The sequence below is a fragment of the Pygocentrus nattereri genome, chromosome 28, assembly GCF_015220715.1.
Source record: "Pygocentrus nattereri isolate fPygNat1 chromosome 28, fPygNat1.pri, whole genome shotgun sequence".
NCBI lineage: Eukaryota > Metazoa > Chordata > Actinopteri > Characiformes > Serrasalmidae > Pygocentrus > Pygocentrus nattereri.
Genome location: NC_051238.1, coordinates 22752319 through 22764383, shown reverse-complemented (window position 1 = coordinate 22764383; position 12065 = coordinate 22752319). Strand labels below are relative to the sequence as shown.

The 12065-nt window shown below is 43.6% G+C and overlaps 1 protein-coding gene and 1 long non-coding RNA gene across 4 annotated transcripts in view; one reads left to right on the top strand and one right to left on the bottom strand.

Moving 5' to 3' along the window:
• The window catches only part of efna5b (ephrin-A5b), a 124437-nt gene extending 116030 nt beyond the window's left edge, over positions 1-8407 (bottom strand). For both annotated transcript variants that reach the window (XM_017702744.2, XM_017702745.2), the window contains exon 1: positions 8283-8407. In XM_017702744.2, the coding sequence (XP_017558233.1) occupies positions 8283-8407 (125 nt within the window). The remainder of the gene's footprint in view (positions 1-8282) is intronic.
• A 620-nt stretch (positions 8408-9027) lies between these two features.
• LOC119262667 overlaps positions 9028-12065 on the top strand; it is a 37919-nt gene continuing 34881 nt past the window's right edge. For both annotated transcript variants that reach the window (XR_005129804.1, XR_005129803.1), the window contains exons 1-2: positions 9028-9927; positions 10021-10379. This is a non-coding gene — a long non-coding RNA (uncharacterized LOC119262667). The remainder of the gene's footprint in view (positions 9928-10020; positions 10380-12065) is intronic.

The following is a 12065-nucleotide window of genomic DNA, read 5'->3' as shown; positions in this document are numbered from 1 at the left end:
ATGTATTGCAACCACAACAACAATGAACAAAGTTCATTTGCATATTTCAGCAGTCTGTGATACCAGTGTTGCAAAGGGCAATGATAGTAATAATGCTACTAAGGATATATGCAACAGCCTTTATAGGAACACTATAATAAGGAATTAATTAAGTGCCACAAAGTACTAGATTGTCTAGTAGAACCAAAAGCAAAGCAGAACATTTCAATGGTCATAATGTTGCGCCATCGTTTGCTTCAATAATACAAGACTACTCTTCCCCCTGCAGTGGAAGATAGATCTTTTTGGGGGTTTTCACCAAAATATAACACAGCCAAATCGAGTTGCTCTGCATTGCAACATACTGCCAGCAACCCATCATATCTAAGCAGGTCTTAACTGCCATCCAACATCTTCACAATAAAGGCAGGAGCAAATACAGAGCAACCGCACACCCTCCAAAACCCCGCCCCCCCATAAATCCTGCCCCCAGCCCACCCCCCAATCTGGAGAAGCCTCCGCCGAAGGAAGGACAAAGAAGCGTTCTGGGGCTAATCCCGTCTGCTTAAGGTTCTGCCACAGTTACCCCGGGCTCTAAGACGTCACCTAAATTGTGCCATGCCAGGAGCTGCTCCCACAGAGCTGTCCAGACACATGCATGTTGAAAAAAACCCTCGCTTGAGCACCCGAGTTCTCAGCGCCAAGGAGAGCAATGGCAGCACCCCAGAGATTACTTCAAAACTCTTGTGTTCACCTCGGGCGTAAGCTCCTGCCCTCCCTTCGCCCTCTAAACACTCGGGAGTATTACAAGCGTAGTCGTGAACCCTTCCTCATTCAGTCTTCTTCCACCCTCACCCCCCCTGTATTTCTCTAAATACATGCATACTTTCGACCCAGGCCGTGGAGAGGCGACAGAGAGAGGGAACAATGGTGGCCTTTCAGGCCCAACGAGGTCTGGCCCCGAGTGAGAGAGAGAGAGGGACCGGCCGCTGGTGTGTGGGAGCCCGGTCAATATTTACAGCACGTTTTGGAAGCGGGCCGCTTTGTAGCGGAGCCGCGCTCTTCATCCAGCAGCAGGGTGCCGCGAGAGGTGCGAGGCCTGACAACGCTTGTTTATTTATCGATTTCCTGCTCTGTCCATCAGAGCTGCCACGAGAAGAGACTCACAGGGATGAAGAAATGCAATTAGCGAGGAGATGATATGCTTGTGAAATGAAGTACAAACTACAAGTCTAGACCATATGATTGGACTGATCCAAGCTCTTGGAGCTCTGAACTACAGTGGCGAGACTTTAGCTTGGCAGCACAAGCCCTAAAAGCAACATCCTGAAGCAAAACCCCTGCAACTGACGTGTTAAATAATCATTAGAAAGTATTTTCAAAAAAGCACAGTTCATTGGGAAAATTCTGAAATATCTGCCAGCGAGAGAATGATTTATTTTGCTTAAGAGCAGAAGTGTGAATGTGAAATACCATGGCTGCAGCATGCATGTCTGATGGGTCTGCCTTATGGCCGGTCATGGCACATTTTGAAGGGCCTGAATGAACTGTTTGTGACAGAGAAATAGTCGGTGGCCACTCTTGTTTACTCTAATCTTTCATTTCGTTTCCAAGTCATATACCTTTCACTGCAAACACATGAACATCTATTTGGAAATACACGACTCGTCTGGACCAAATAAGGATCCTAGTTTATTTTGGTGTGCCCTCAGAGGTCATAAAAGCGGAGGTCCCACAAAGAACTTTACAACAGCACCCGCTTCTGGACTAGAGGGACGAAAGGAAACGCAGGCCGTGCGCAAACCTTTGTAACTTAAGAAACGCAGGCCGTGTGCAAACCTTCGTAATGTACATGTGTTTCCGGGCACTAGGAATACCGAACATGTTTTGGTGCACACTGTTGACTGGATTACAGAGTTGTATGCAAATGTCTGAACAAATACATGTTTTGTTGATTTTCTAAGCTCACACATCTTCTACAGTGAAGCAACTCAAACGTGGCATTTTTCTGCAAGTTTCAGAACAGAATTTTTTACTTACTTGCTTTTATTTATTACTTTAACACTGAAAAACCGAATAAAACAAAACATAAAAATGTGCCAGAAATTCTGCACAGGCTACATTTTACGTTTTATTTTTTTCCAATAAGTAGTGTTCAGCAAATAAACAGTAACTGCGCGATAAAATGTGCAGAAGTGTGATGTGTTTATTTTTCTCTTCGAAAATTAACAAAAACTTGACATTTGACCAGAGTGACCAAACGTTTCCATGCTGCATAAAACCCTGGAAAAAAAAAAAGTCATTTTACTTGATTCAAATGCATCTTCGGATGTGTCATAACTCAAAATACACTAGACTCTGGCGTCTTGATTAATTGATTAATTAAGTCAGCAGAGTTACATGAAGCGTAACTCTGAAATCCACTATGGGACCAATATGTCCATTACCATCAGAAAAATCATACTTCATTAAATACACAAATAAACGGTTGACATGGTCCATTTTAAGTGCTTGTTTTTGGAACAAAATGTTCGCTTAGCAAATTCCTGACCGAGGGGAGTGTGGTAGCTGAGATTTTATTAGCAAACACAGTAGCCAAAACCCAAGCCATATATATATATCTGGTATGTTATTTGTGCATGTTAAAATAGAATAGAAAATAGAATTTAAATAGATGCATATGTGGAAATATGCACTGCTGACTTTGCAGCACTTAAGCTAATGCAAATAAATAAATCTCTACCACACACACAAACAAAATGCAAACAGCCCCTTTGAGGTTGTGGATGATGTGCCATGACAACACATTTTTAATTAAACAAAACTATCTTCTATCACACTCACAATGCTGGTGCCATGTATGCGTGAAAAAATGCCTCGTCTATATGGAGTTTGAACTAAAGCAGACATCACAAAAGGGAATGCAGCTGCAGTCCTCCAGCACTCACTCATGTGAGTCTAATCCTGGGCAGACCTAGACTCCACTTCCCAACTCGGCCAACATACTCCGATGGCTATTCTTCCCAGCATTTTCCACCCGATATCATCTCAGCAATCATCTCAAAGTGCTGCTTTAAAACACAGCACCTTCCAAAAACAGCACTTTTTTTTTAAACACACTTTATAAGAAGCGTGCAAAATAGTTTATGCTGTATTTACAAGCCTCCCCAACAGGAGACTGAGTAACGCTTTCTGAGAGATGATAAATCCCCAACTGATCTTGTTCTGAGCTTTTTCTTAGTCAAATAAAACAGAAAAAATTGTGCGAGATCCTACAAACGTCCCTTTGCTTTTTAAGCACCTAATGAGCTGTTACAAGAAAATGGTAAAGCTATTTTTCCTGGCTAACGTTAATCCTCTGTCATTCTAGCCTCTATCCCTCTAATCCGCCGTCCTTTGCGTAACAATGTTTTTTTTTTTTTTGGTGGAATTTCAGAAGCTTTTATGAATTCATAGATAATCATTTACAGTGCACTCCTCTCTCTTTCTCTCGTGCTTGTAGGAATGTTAATATCTGGCCTGGGAGCGGAGAAGACCACAGCACTGCTCTCCTCCAGTGAATTATTCAAGTGAATTATATTGAATGTTTTATATTGAAAATATAATTTTCATTCTTAGAAAAAAAAAACAAAAAAAAAACAAGCACACTTGGCTCATTTGGGAATGTCAGCTTTTTTTAAAAAAAAAAAGAGATGGTTTTGAGAATCTAAGGCAAGCAGTAGTTCCTTTTCTTCCTTAATATTCCCTGTATTTCATGTTTGAGCTGGCTCAATAGTCCTTTACCATCTGGTCCGTGGTCTTGCTTGCTTTGTAAAACTATAAGCAAACACATTCAAAGCATTTTAATGAATCAGACGAAGAGCTATTCTATGGTTGAAAAGTCTCAGCAGATGTAATACAAGAAGCTGTGCTGCCAAATGTTGTTTTCTGAGAGGATTAATAATTATCGCTTATGTGGATATAAAGCCTCTACATGCGTTACGTCCTTCAGCTTCGTGGCTGCTCTTTGCTTTGGCCAACAGTCGCCACTTCTGTTAGAAGTTGGCTCTAAGTTAAGAGTAAGCGTTCGGGGTTGGCTGGTCAAGGTTCACCACTACGTGCCAGTTTAGTCATTATTCTGGACTGCGGTGAGTTCAGAGAGCTTTCATTTATCCTTGTGCTTTCCTACGGGCTATAGGAGAGTAGGTGGTAGCGAAATGGAGCAGCCTGCCAGTGTAAAGCATGGCACAGGGTGCAGTGGAAAGTCAGCAGATCATCTATACAGAAGCAACGTCAAGCTGAACAGAATTAACTTTGTATTTCAAAAGATCCTGTTTCTTCCAGCCTCCAGTCTAGAATCCAAAAACATGTCTATACAGCAGAATTTCCTTTGCAATTCTGCATAAATGTTTCTTTTTTTTTTTTTAAATGAACCGTTGGTGTGTTAAAAATGTACTTGTACTTGTTTTATCTTCAGTCAGACATTCAGAGATAATATAATTATTCACATTTACTCCAAACTAAGCTCACACTTTGCTGGTTCCTCATAAACTATTTTCAGGAGCGACGGCACTGACATTTCAGGTCACCTCAAACTTTCCACCTCTAAAGAAGCAAATTTTAACAGCAGGCATCTCTAAATTACACTTTTACATTTACACGGTTTTAAAAGCAAACCGTTAATGGGCTGAAAGCATATTTTTCCTGTGTCTGTTTCGAATTGTCATATAAATGCCTTGCAAGTATTTCCATGTGCCAGAAAATGAGAAGACATTTTTGCTGGTTTATCATGGAACATTCTCATGAGCTCAGGTCAGCACACCTGCACAAAACCAACAAGCGAGCTGAATGGAATCAACTCCGTGCCTCAGAAGAGCCAACCTCCACTCTAAAATAATAATAAAAAAAAAAAAGACATCACCTTTTCGGACAGTATTATATAACAGGTTTTCAGTCTTCAGTCACCATAAAAACGCACTGCAATTATTCACATTTGCCACAATAGAAGAGCACATTAATGGCTTGTTACGAGTCAGGTCAGGTCGCCTACAAAAACACCTGAACTGCATTTTAAATGCATTGGGTTTTCGATACGAGACGTCTCGAAACTCTCTTTGCTGAACTGCACGACGGCCACAGTTTGAAAAAAGAAAATAATCCATCTTTAGTCCTCATATAAATACACTTTACACAAAGTATTTGCTTTTACCATAAAGGAGCGCATTTTTTACTGCTTCATCATGGAGCATTCTCGTGAGTAACCTCGCTATCGCGTTACGGCCGAACCCATGTCGGGTTTCCGTCTTGTGAATGTATGACCCCTGTGCTTTGGTGTTCAGTGCCGGGGGGAACGCAGCCAGAAGAGCAGAAACAGGGGCTCCTGAAGTATCTCACTGTAGTCATTCGTTTTCTCAGCCCAGCATGGTGTTGGGAAAGGCAGAGAGAGCGGCACAGCGTCTGTTGAAGGAGGGTAGGGGAGAGATTGCACCCGTTTGCATCCCACCTTGCCAGCGGGACCACTGAGCGTCTTAAGCATGGAAAGAACTGAGGCCCTTCATTATGGCCATTTTGAATCGCCTGAATCACCGCGGGAATCAGATGAGTAATTAAGTGGTTAGCGAATCGGGTCTCCAGCTGAGGTGTGAGCAGGTAAAAAGTGTGCACCTGGAAAGTGCCAACAAGGTGAGGATGGGGAAAAGATGGTTTTAGTTAGACGCCTAAAGCTGCATACCGGTACCTTGTGTCAAAATAATAGAAATTTTTAGTTTTGGCATTATTGATAGAGAATGAAAGCTTTTGCTGGGCAACACCAACCTGCTTTCTCTCTGGTTAACACTCACAACACTGTACAGGGCTCTAATGTTGAGACAGCAACCTCAACAAAACAAGCCAATCAAGCTGGGTGTTTCAAAAAGACGCTCTTTTATCAAAGAGACTTAGCAACCATGAGTTCATTAACTTTATTATACTAAAGCAAATAGCATTTGACACAGTTATGCTGTGATGCATCTCCGATATTGGACTATATCTCCTAGCACTAGGTCTAATATGAGCGAGCAGCTTCATAAATAGCTTAAAACAGTGAAAGCTGCCAAAATCAGCCACAAATGATTCAGCGACTAAACAAATTTTTATCACTATTATAAAAATCAACTGCGCTTTCCGTGTTTTTACGGCACTGTGGAGTGCCAAGTGTCTGACCTACATTGGAGGGTCTCCAAGCAGACAGCATAAGGTTCATACATATGCACAAAATCGGGCATTCGGGAACGTAATCTCAGGTGAAAATTCCAGGCTCCATGTTCACTCCTATATCTGACCCGGTATCACCCAGAGGGCTGAAAACAGCCAGCACTGACACAGCCTACATAAAGAAAGGCACTAAGGCGGCAGCGTGTCCTCTTTGCGAGGCTGCTTCCTTTCCCCAGGCATAAAGCACAAGCTAAAACAGGCTAGTCTCGGGGAAACAACTGATTTCTCTTAGCTAGGAAGAGGTCAAAAGTTTAGCAAAAGACCATCTCTGAACTATCGATACTTCCGTAAAAGATTACATGCCATGCCTCGTGTGTAATATATCTTCTCTTCATCCCGTAACTTTGCTTTTTCAGTAAGCTACTCTACTTGTCAGCACATCTGGAGCAAATTGTTTTTTTCTCAACAGAACCGCCAGTCAACTCAGCTGAAAAACATGGGCTGTAATGAAAGTGTGTCTATCAGCATAACAGATCAGATTAAACCTGACTTCGCGTTACTCTGTTTGAACAAAGTGGCACATAAATAAACACCGCGCTCAAACCGAGGGAGACATTCTGACCATTAAACTCTATACGGAGAGCTCCTACACAGGCCACAAACGCAGAGGGCGGCAACGTTTGAAACTTGAAATAAAGAAACAAAATAACATTTTTAAATTCGACATTTTTGGAGAAGGTTTCTGTTTGGACACCTTGAAGAAGAAGAAGAAGAAAAAATGTCAGATCAACTTCTCATTATAATTCCATAGCCAAAAGTTCTTAAAAGTAACTTCAGAAAGCGCTCGAAAAGTATTTCTAATCAACCTGAAAGCCAAGACTAATGCCAAAAAGTCTACTTTAGTAACCGACATATGAAATTAGCAAACTATTCTGTATTCAATTCAGCGTCCCAGACACTTTAGTTATATGTTGAGTGAGTGTCTTTCACTAAATTACTGTCTCGTCCTCAACTTCACCGAAACTGTTCATCTAGCACAATTTGGCAAATTATGTCAACATTTCAACACTATTACTCCTGGTCAGGGGTCACTAACAGGGCCCACTACGGCCCATACGCAAGCGTTTCATCCGGGGCTTCCACTGTACGGTGTCTCACACAGACTGACTGCTGAACTAAGCTACAGTAGATAAAGAGGAGCCGTGTTGGATGTTAATATTATTTAAATGAATTTCTCGGTCAGGGCTTGTGCTCGTACTCAGTAAACGGGATGATGCAGCTCAATGCAGGCTATAAAAGTTATCACAGAAAAAGCACCTTCCACTGGGCTGCTATTCTCAGTCACGCGTGGAAAGTGTGAAGCAGCTAAACTCTTTTCCAGCATACAGGCCCAGAAACAGCACAGGCCTAATAAGCCCTACACACGTATTTAACGCAAAGCGAGCCCAACACTAACAGCTTGACAGCCTCCAATTCGAGAAAGAGAGGAAAAGGAATAACTGGGGAAAAAAATAATAATAATTAAAAAAAAACAAAACACATGGATTATGAATTAAATTTTAAAAGTTTGGTTAAGGGGAGATAAAGTGTGTCGAGGACTATTTTTCTAAGAGAACATTCGGAAAGTGCGTTTCCATGTTCAGACGAACTTGAACGCGGATGAATCCGTCTGCGCGTCGGTGCTTCGCCAGACAGCCGGGGGGCTTCACCTTAACCGCGCTGGCCCACCTCACTTTCTTCCCTGGGTCTTAATATCTGACTCTTTATTATGAATATTATTATGACGTCGATTAAGCGCGTTAGCGGCGCCCGGACTCTCGCGTTACGAGCTGATGAATGAATGAGAGCAGATTCTTTTTTCGTCTTTAATCGTGAGCAACATTTCGGCCGCCACTGGCCAGGTTCACCCGTGATGCGGAGCGTGCGAACCCGCCGTCCAGCCGCCCGCCCGCAGTGCTGTGAGGCGGGTGGGCAAAGCACGGAGCTGCACCCTCTCTCACAAACGCGCACGTAGCCCGGTTCACTGCCATGTAAAAGTTTGACCTGCGCAAAGTGCCTAGCCAACATCGCGCGCTGACCTTTTCCCCAAAGCTGAAGCTCAGAGCCGGCTGGCTGGGTCGAGCCCTCCTTACCTGGGGTTGGTTCGGTTCCAGTAGACGGCGTAGCGGTCGGCCATCACCTTGGAGCTCGGCTCTTGGCTAAATACACACATCCAAAGGATCAGGCAGACGAATATGATCATTTCCACTTGCAGCATCACTACGGCGAAAGTTGGGGCTCTGTCGTTTCCTCTTGGCTGGCGGGGGGGAGAGAGCGCGGCTATCACGGGCTGGTCAGCTTCACGCTCTCAGCCCTCAGTTCACTTTCATTTACACCGTCCTCAGAAACAAGGCGGGCATGCAGCAGAAGGAACGCGAAACTGTCCGCGCGTTTACTTCGCCCGTAAAATCAGCGGGGCTGTTATTTTACTGGGGCGCGAAAGCTCGGAGCGCAGTAACCGGCTCTGGCTCGCACTGTCCGCGGCTCTGTGTGACTTCAAACGTCGCTCCTGCGCTGGAACTTGACTGGAGCTCCACACGTTCCCCACGCCGACAGTCCGAGAACGCGCATGCAGACCGTGTTCAAGCGCAAAACCCGAGCTCTGCCCCCAGAAACTGCGCTTAACAGAGCAAGTGTCAGTTCGAGCAGCCCGTTTCTTTCTTTTCCTCGGCGGTGTTCCTTCTCTCTCTCTCTCTCTCTCTCTCTCTCTCTCTCTCTCCCCCCTCTCTCTCTCTCCCTCCTCCTCTCTCTCTCTCTCTCTCTCTCTCTCTGGATATTTTCAACTCGTCGCCGCTCCGCTCGCAGCAAGGTTAGTCCGAGGATTTCTGAGGAGAAGAAGTAAAAACGGCTCCTTTGTCGGCGTTTTCGGGGAACTTTTAAACCGGCATCTCCGGGGGGGGGGGTGGTGGTGGTGAGGGGTGTGGTGAGGTGGACTGCGGTGCTGTTTGTTTGCGGCGCGTCTCCTCGGAGCTGCCCGGAGAGAGAGCCTCGTCTCGTTCCTCAGCTCAGCGCTGCGCTGGGGTGTCACGGATGAGGCGGGGAGGAGGAGTCCCTTCGCCTGAGGGACAACATGAGCGAGGCGGACTGACGGCAGACAAACACAGCCACAAACCCACTGCCACCATTCCACTGAGGAATAACGAGGGATGAGCCGAGGAAGGCGCGCGGCTTTCCTTATTCCATGCGGAGGTGTGTGTGTGTTTTTTTTTTTTTCTTCACTCCGTGTGGGAGAAGGTGAGGCCAATGGCAGCCGACGGTGGAAAACGCAAGCGTGGATTCGGCTGCGAGCGGAGGCAGAGCAACGCGATTGGTCCTGTTTCGGAAAAGGGGCGTGGTCAAACGGTGTGAAACTCCGCCTCTAACCTTGACATAATTCAATTAATAAAGGTAGCTGGCGGATGAGAGAGAGAGAGAGAGAGAGAGCTGTTAGTAGACTGATCAGCAAGCGAAAGGAAAACAGTATGCAAGTATAATCATACGATGATACTTTGAAGATGACGCATAAAACATCAATAACGATGACTGCAATGAAATTCGATGATGATGCATTTGTGTTATTGTTTTGATATCTATTCATTTCATCTGTCTAGCGCTTAGTTGGTCGATTATCAACATTACACTCTCTAAGCATCGCCAGCTGACGGTTATAGTCTCTGAGCTGGAGCCTCATCGTGAAAAGCGGACTGTTATTGCCCGTAGGAGCCCAGGCCCGTCATTAAGTAATCTATCCCCTCCCAGGTAATTACAGTCCTCTAAGTGGACCGGCTGATCCTCATGACCAAGTTTAATTCAGTGTTAATTCGACTGCATTGAATTTTTTTTCCATTCCAGATTCTCTGAATTGCAGGAGGGAGAGAGAGAATAGAAGCGCCTTCAATCACACCTGAATCACACGTGGTCCAATAACCTCACAGTGACTTAATCGCCGCTTTATAGTCTCAGTCCTGGTTTTGAGAGGCTCCGCTCTGCAGGACTCCGGCCTGGGTTTGTCGCTCAGAGCTCCTCTTCTTTGCACTTGTTGCGTGGTGAGGGGTGCTGGTGAGGAGGTGGATCTCCTCGGCGCCCCGCAGCGGAGCTGAGGCACAGCGCCGTATGTGGAGGAGCACCATATTCAGCCAAAGACTGCCGCTCTGCTGCCCTGCTGCCCGGAGAGCAGCGACCGGCCTGCGCGGTGTTAACTCACTTAACAGGTAGGCTGGGAATTCAGTGTTTACGTGTGGAAATGAAGTGACGGAGATTAATATGATGTGTATGGAGGCTGAAACAAATTTCTGAATGGCAAACCGCTGGACGGCAGCGAGTTCCAGCCCTGTCTTCATTTCCACTGTTTACACTGAGCTTAAGGTAGGGTCGTGGCTCTCAGAGACATTTTAGTGCCAGACACGTTCATCTTTCTGACAAAGACCATCTCTCAACGAAAAGAATAACAATGGTTGGGGAATTCCGGCTTGGGAAGCTATTTTCCAGAAAAGCACAAAATAGCTCCAAAAATGGTGAGGTTTCTTAAGACTAAGAAAACTTGAAGAACCCAAAAATGGTGAGCTGTAAACAAATCTCAAAGTTGAAGAACCCAAAAATTAAAAAAAGAGTTTTACAAAAATCTCAAAGTTGGTGAGACACACAAATTGAAGAGTCCAAAACAAATGTGTAAGAAAATCCCAAAGTTGAAGAACTCCAAAAAAATGGCAAGGTTTACAAAAATATCGAATATGATTAACCCCAAAAATTGAAGAACCCAAAAAAGTGAGCTTAAAAAAATCCCCAAAATTGGTGAGTTTTACAGAATCTGAAAAACTGGAAAGCCCTGAAGTGATGAGATGAGATGAGATGAAAAATCTTAATGCTGAAGAATCCTAAATTATAGAGCATGAGAAAATCCAAAGCTGTTACAAAAAACTTAAAATTAAGAAACCCCAAAAATGATGAGATTGACAAAAATCTCAAAGTTGGTGAGAAACAAAAATTGAAGAACCCAAGTCCAATGAGGTCCCAAAAAAATGGTGAGATTTTTAAAAATCTCAAAGTTGAATAACCCCAAAAATGCTGAGATTTTTAAAAACCCCAAAGTTGAATAACCCCAAAAATGGTGAGATTTTTAAAAATCCCAAAGTTGTAGAACCCCAAAAATGGTGAGATTTTTAAAAATCCCAAAGTTGTAGAACCCCAAAAATGGTGAGATTTACAAAAATCTCAAAGTTGGTGAGAAACAAAAATTGAAGAGCCCAAGTCCAATGAGGTCCAAAAAAAAATGGTGATATTTTTAAAAATCCCAAAGTTGTAGAACCCCAAAAATGGTGAGATTTTTAAAAATCCCAAAGTTGTAGAACCCCAAAAATGGTGAGATTTTTAAAAATCCCAAAGTTGTAGAACCCCAAAAATGGCGAGCTTTACAAAAATCTCAAAATTGAAGAGCCCAAAACAAATGAGCTTAAGAAAATCACAAAGTTGAAGATCCCAAAAATGGCAAGGTTTACAAAAATGTTGAAGATGATTAACCCCCCCAAAAAAATCCCCCAAATTGGTGAGTTTTAAAGAATCTGAAAACTGGAGAGCCCTGAAGTGATGAGATGAGTTGAGATTAAAAATCTTAATGCTGAAGAATCCTAAATTATAGAGCATGAGAAAATCCAAAGCTGTTACAAAAAACTTAAAATTAAGGAACCCCAAAAATGGTGAGATTTACAAAAATCTCAAAGTTGGCGAGAAACAAAAATTGTGAACTTTAATAAAATCCCCAATATGGTAAGCCCTAAATTACTGACCTGTTGCTTTATTTTTTCCGCGATGTATTCAAGCCCTTAACCTACCACCTGTCTTTTACGGCTTGCATTGATGTTATGCTTGCAGAACAAGTGCCTCCCTGTATGGTGCTAGGC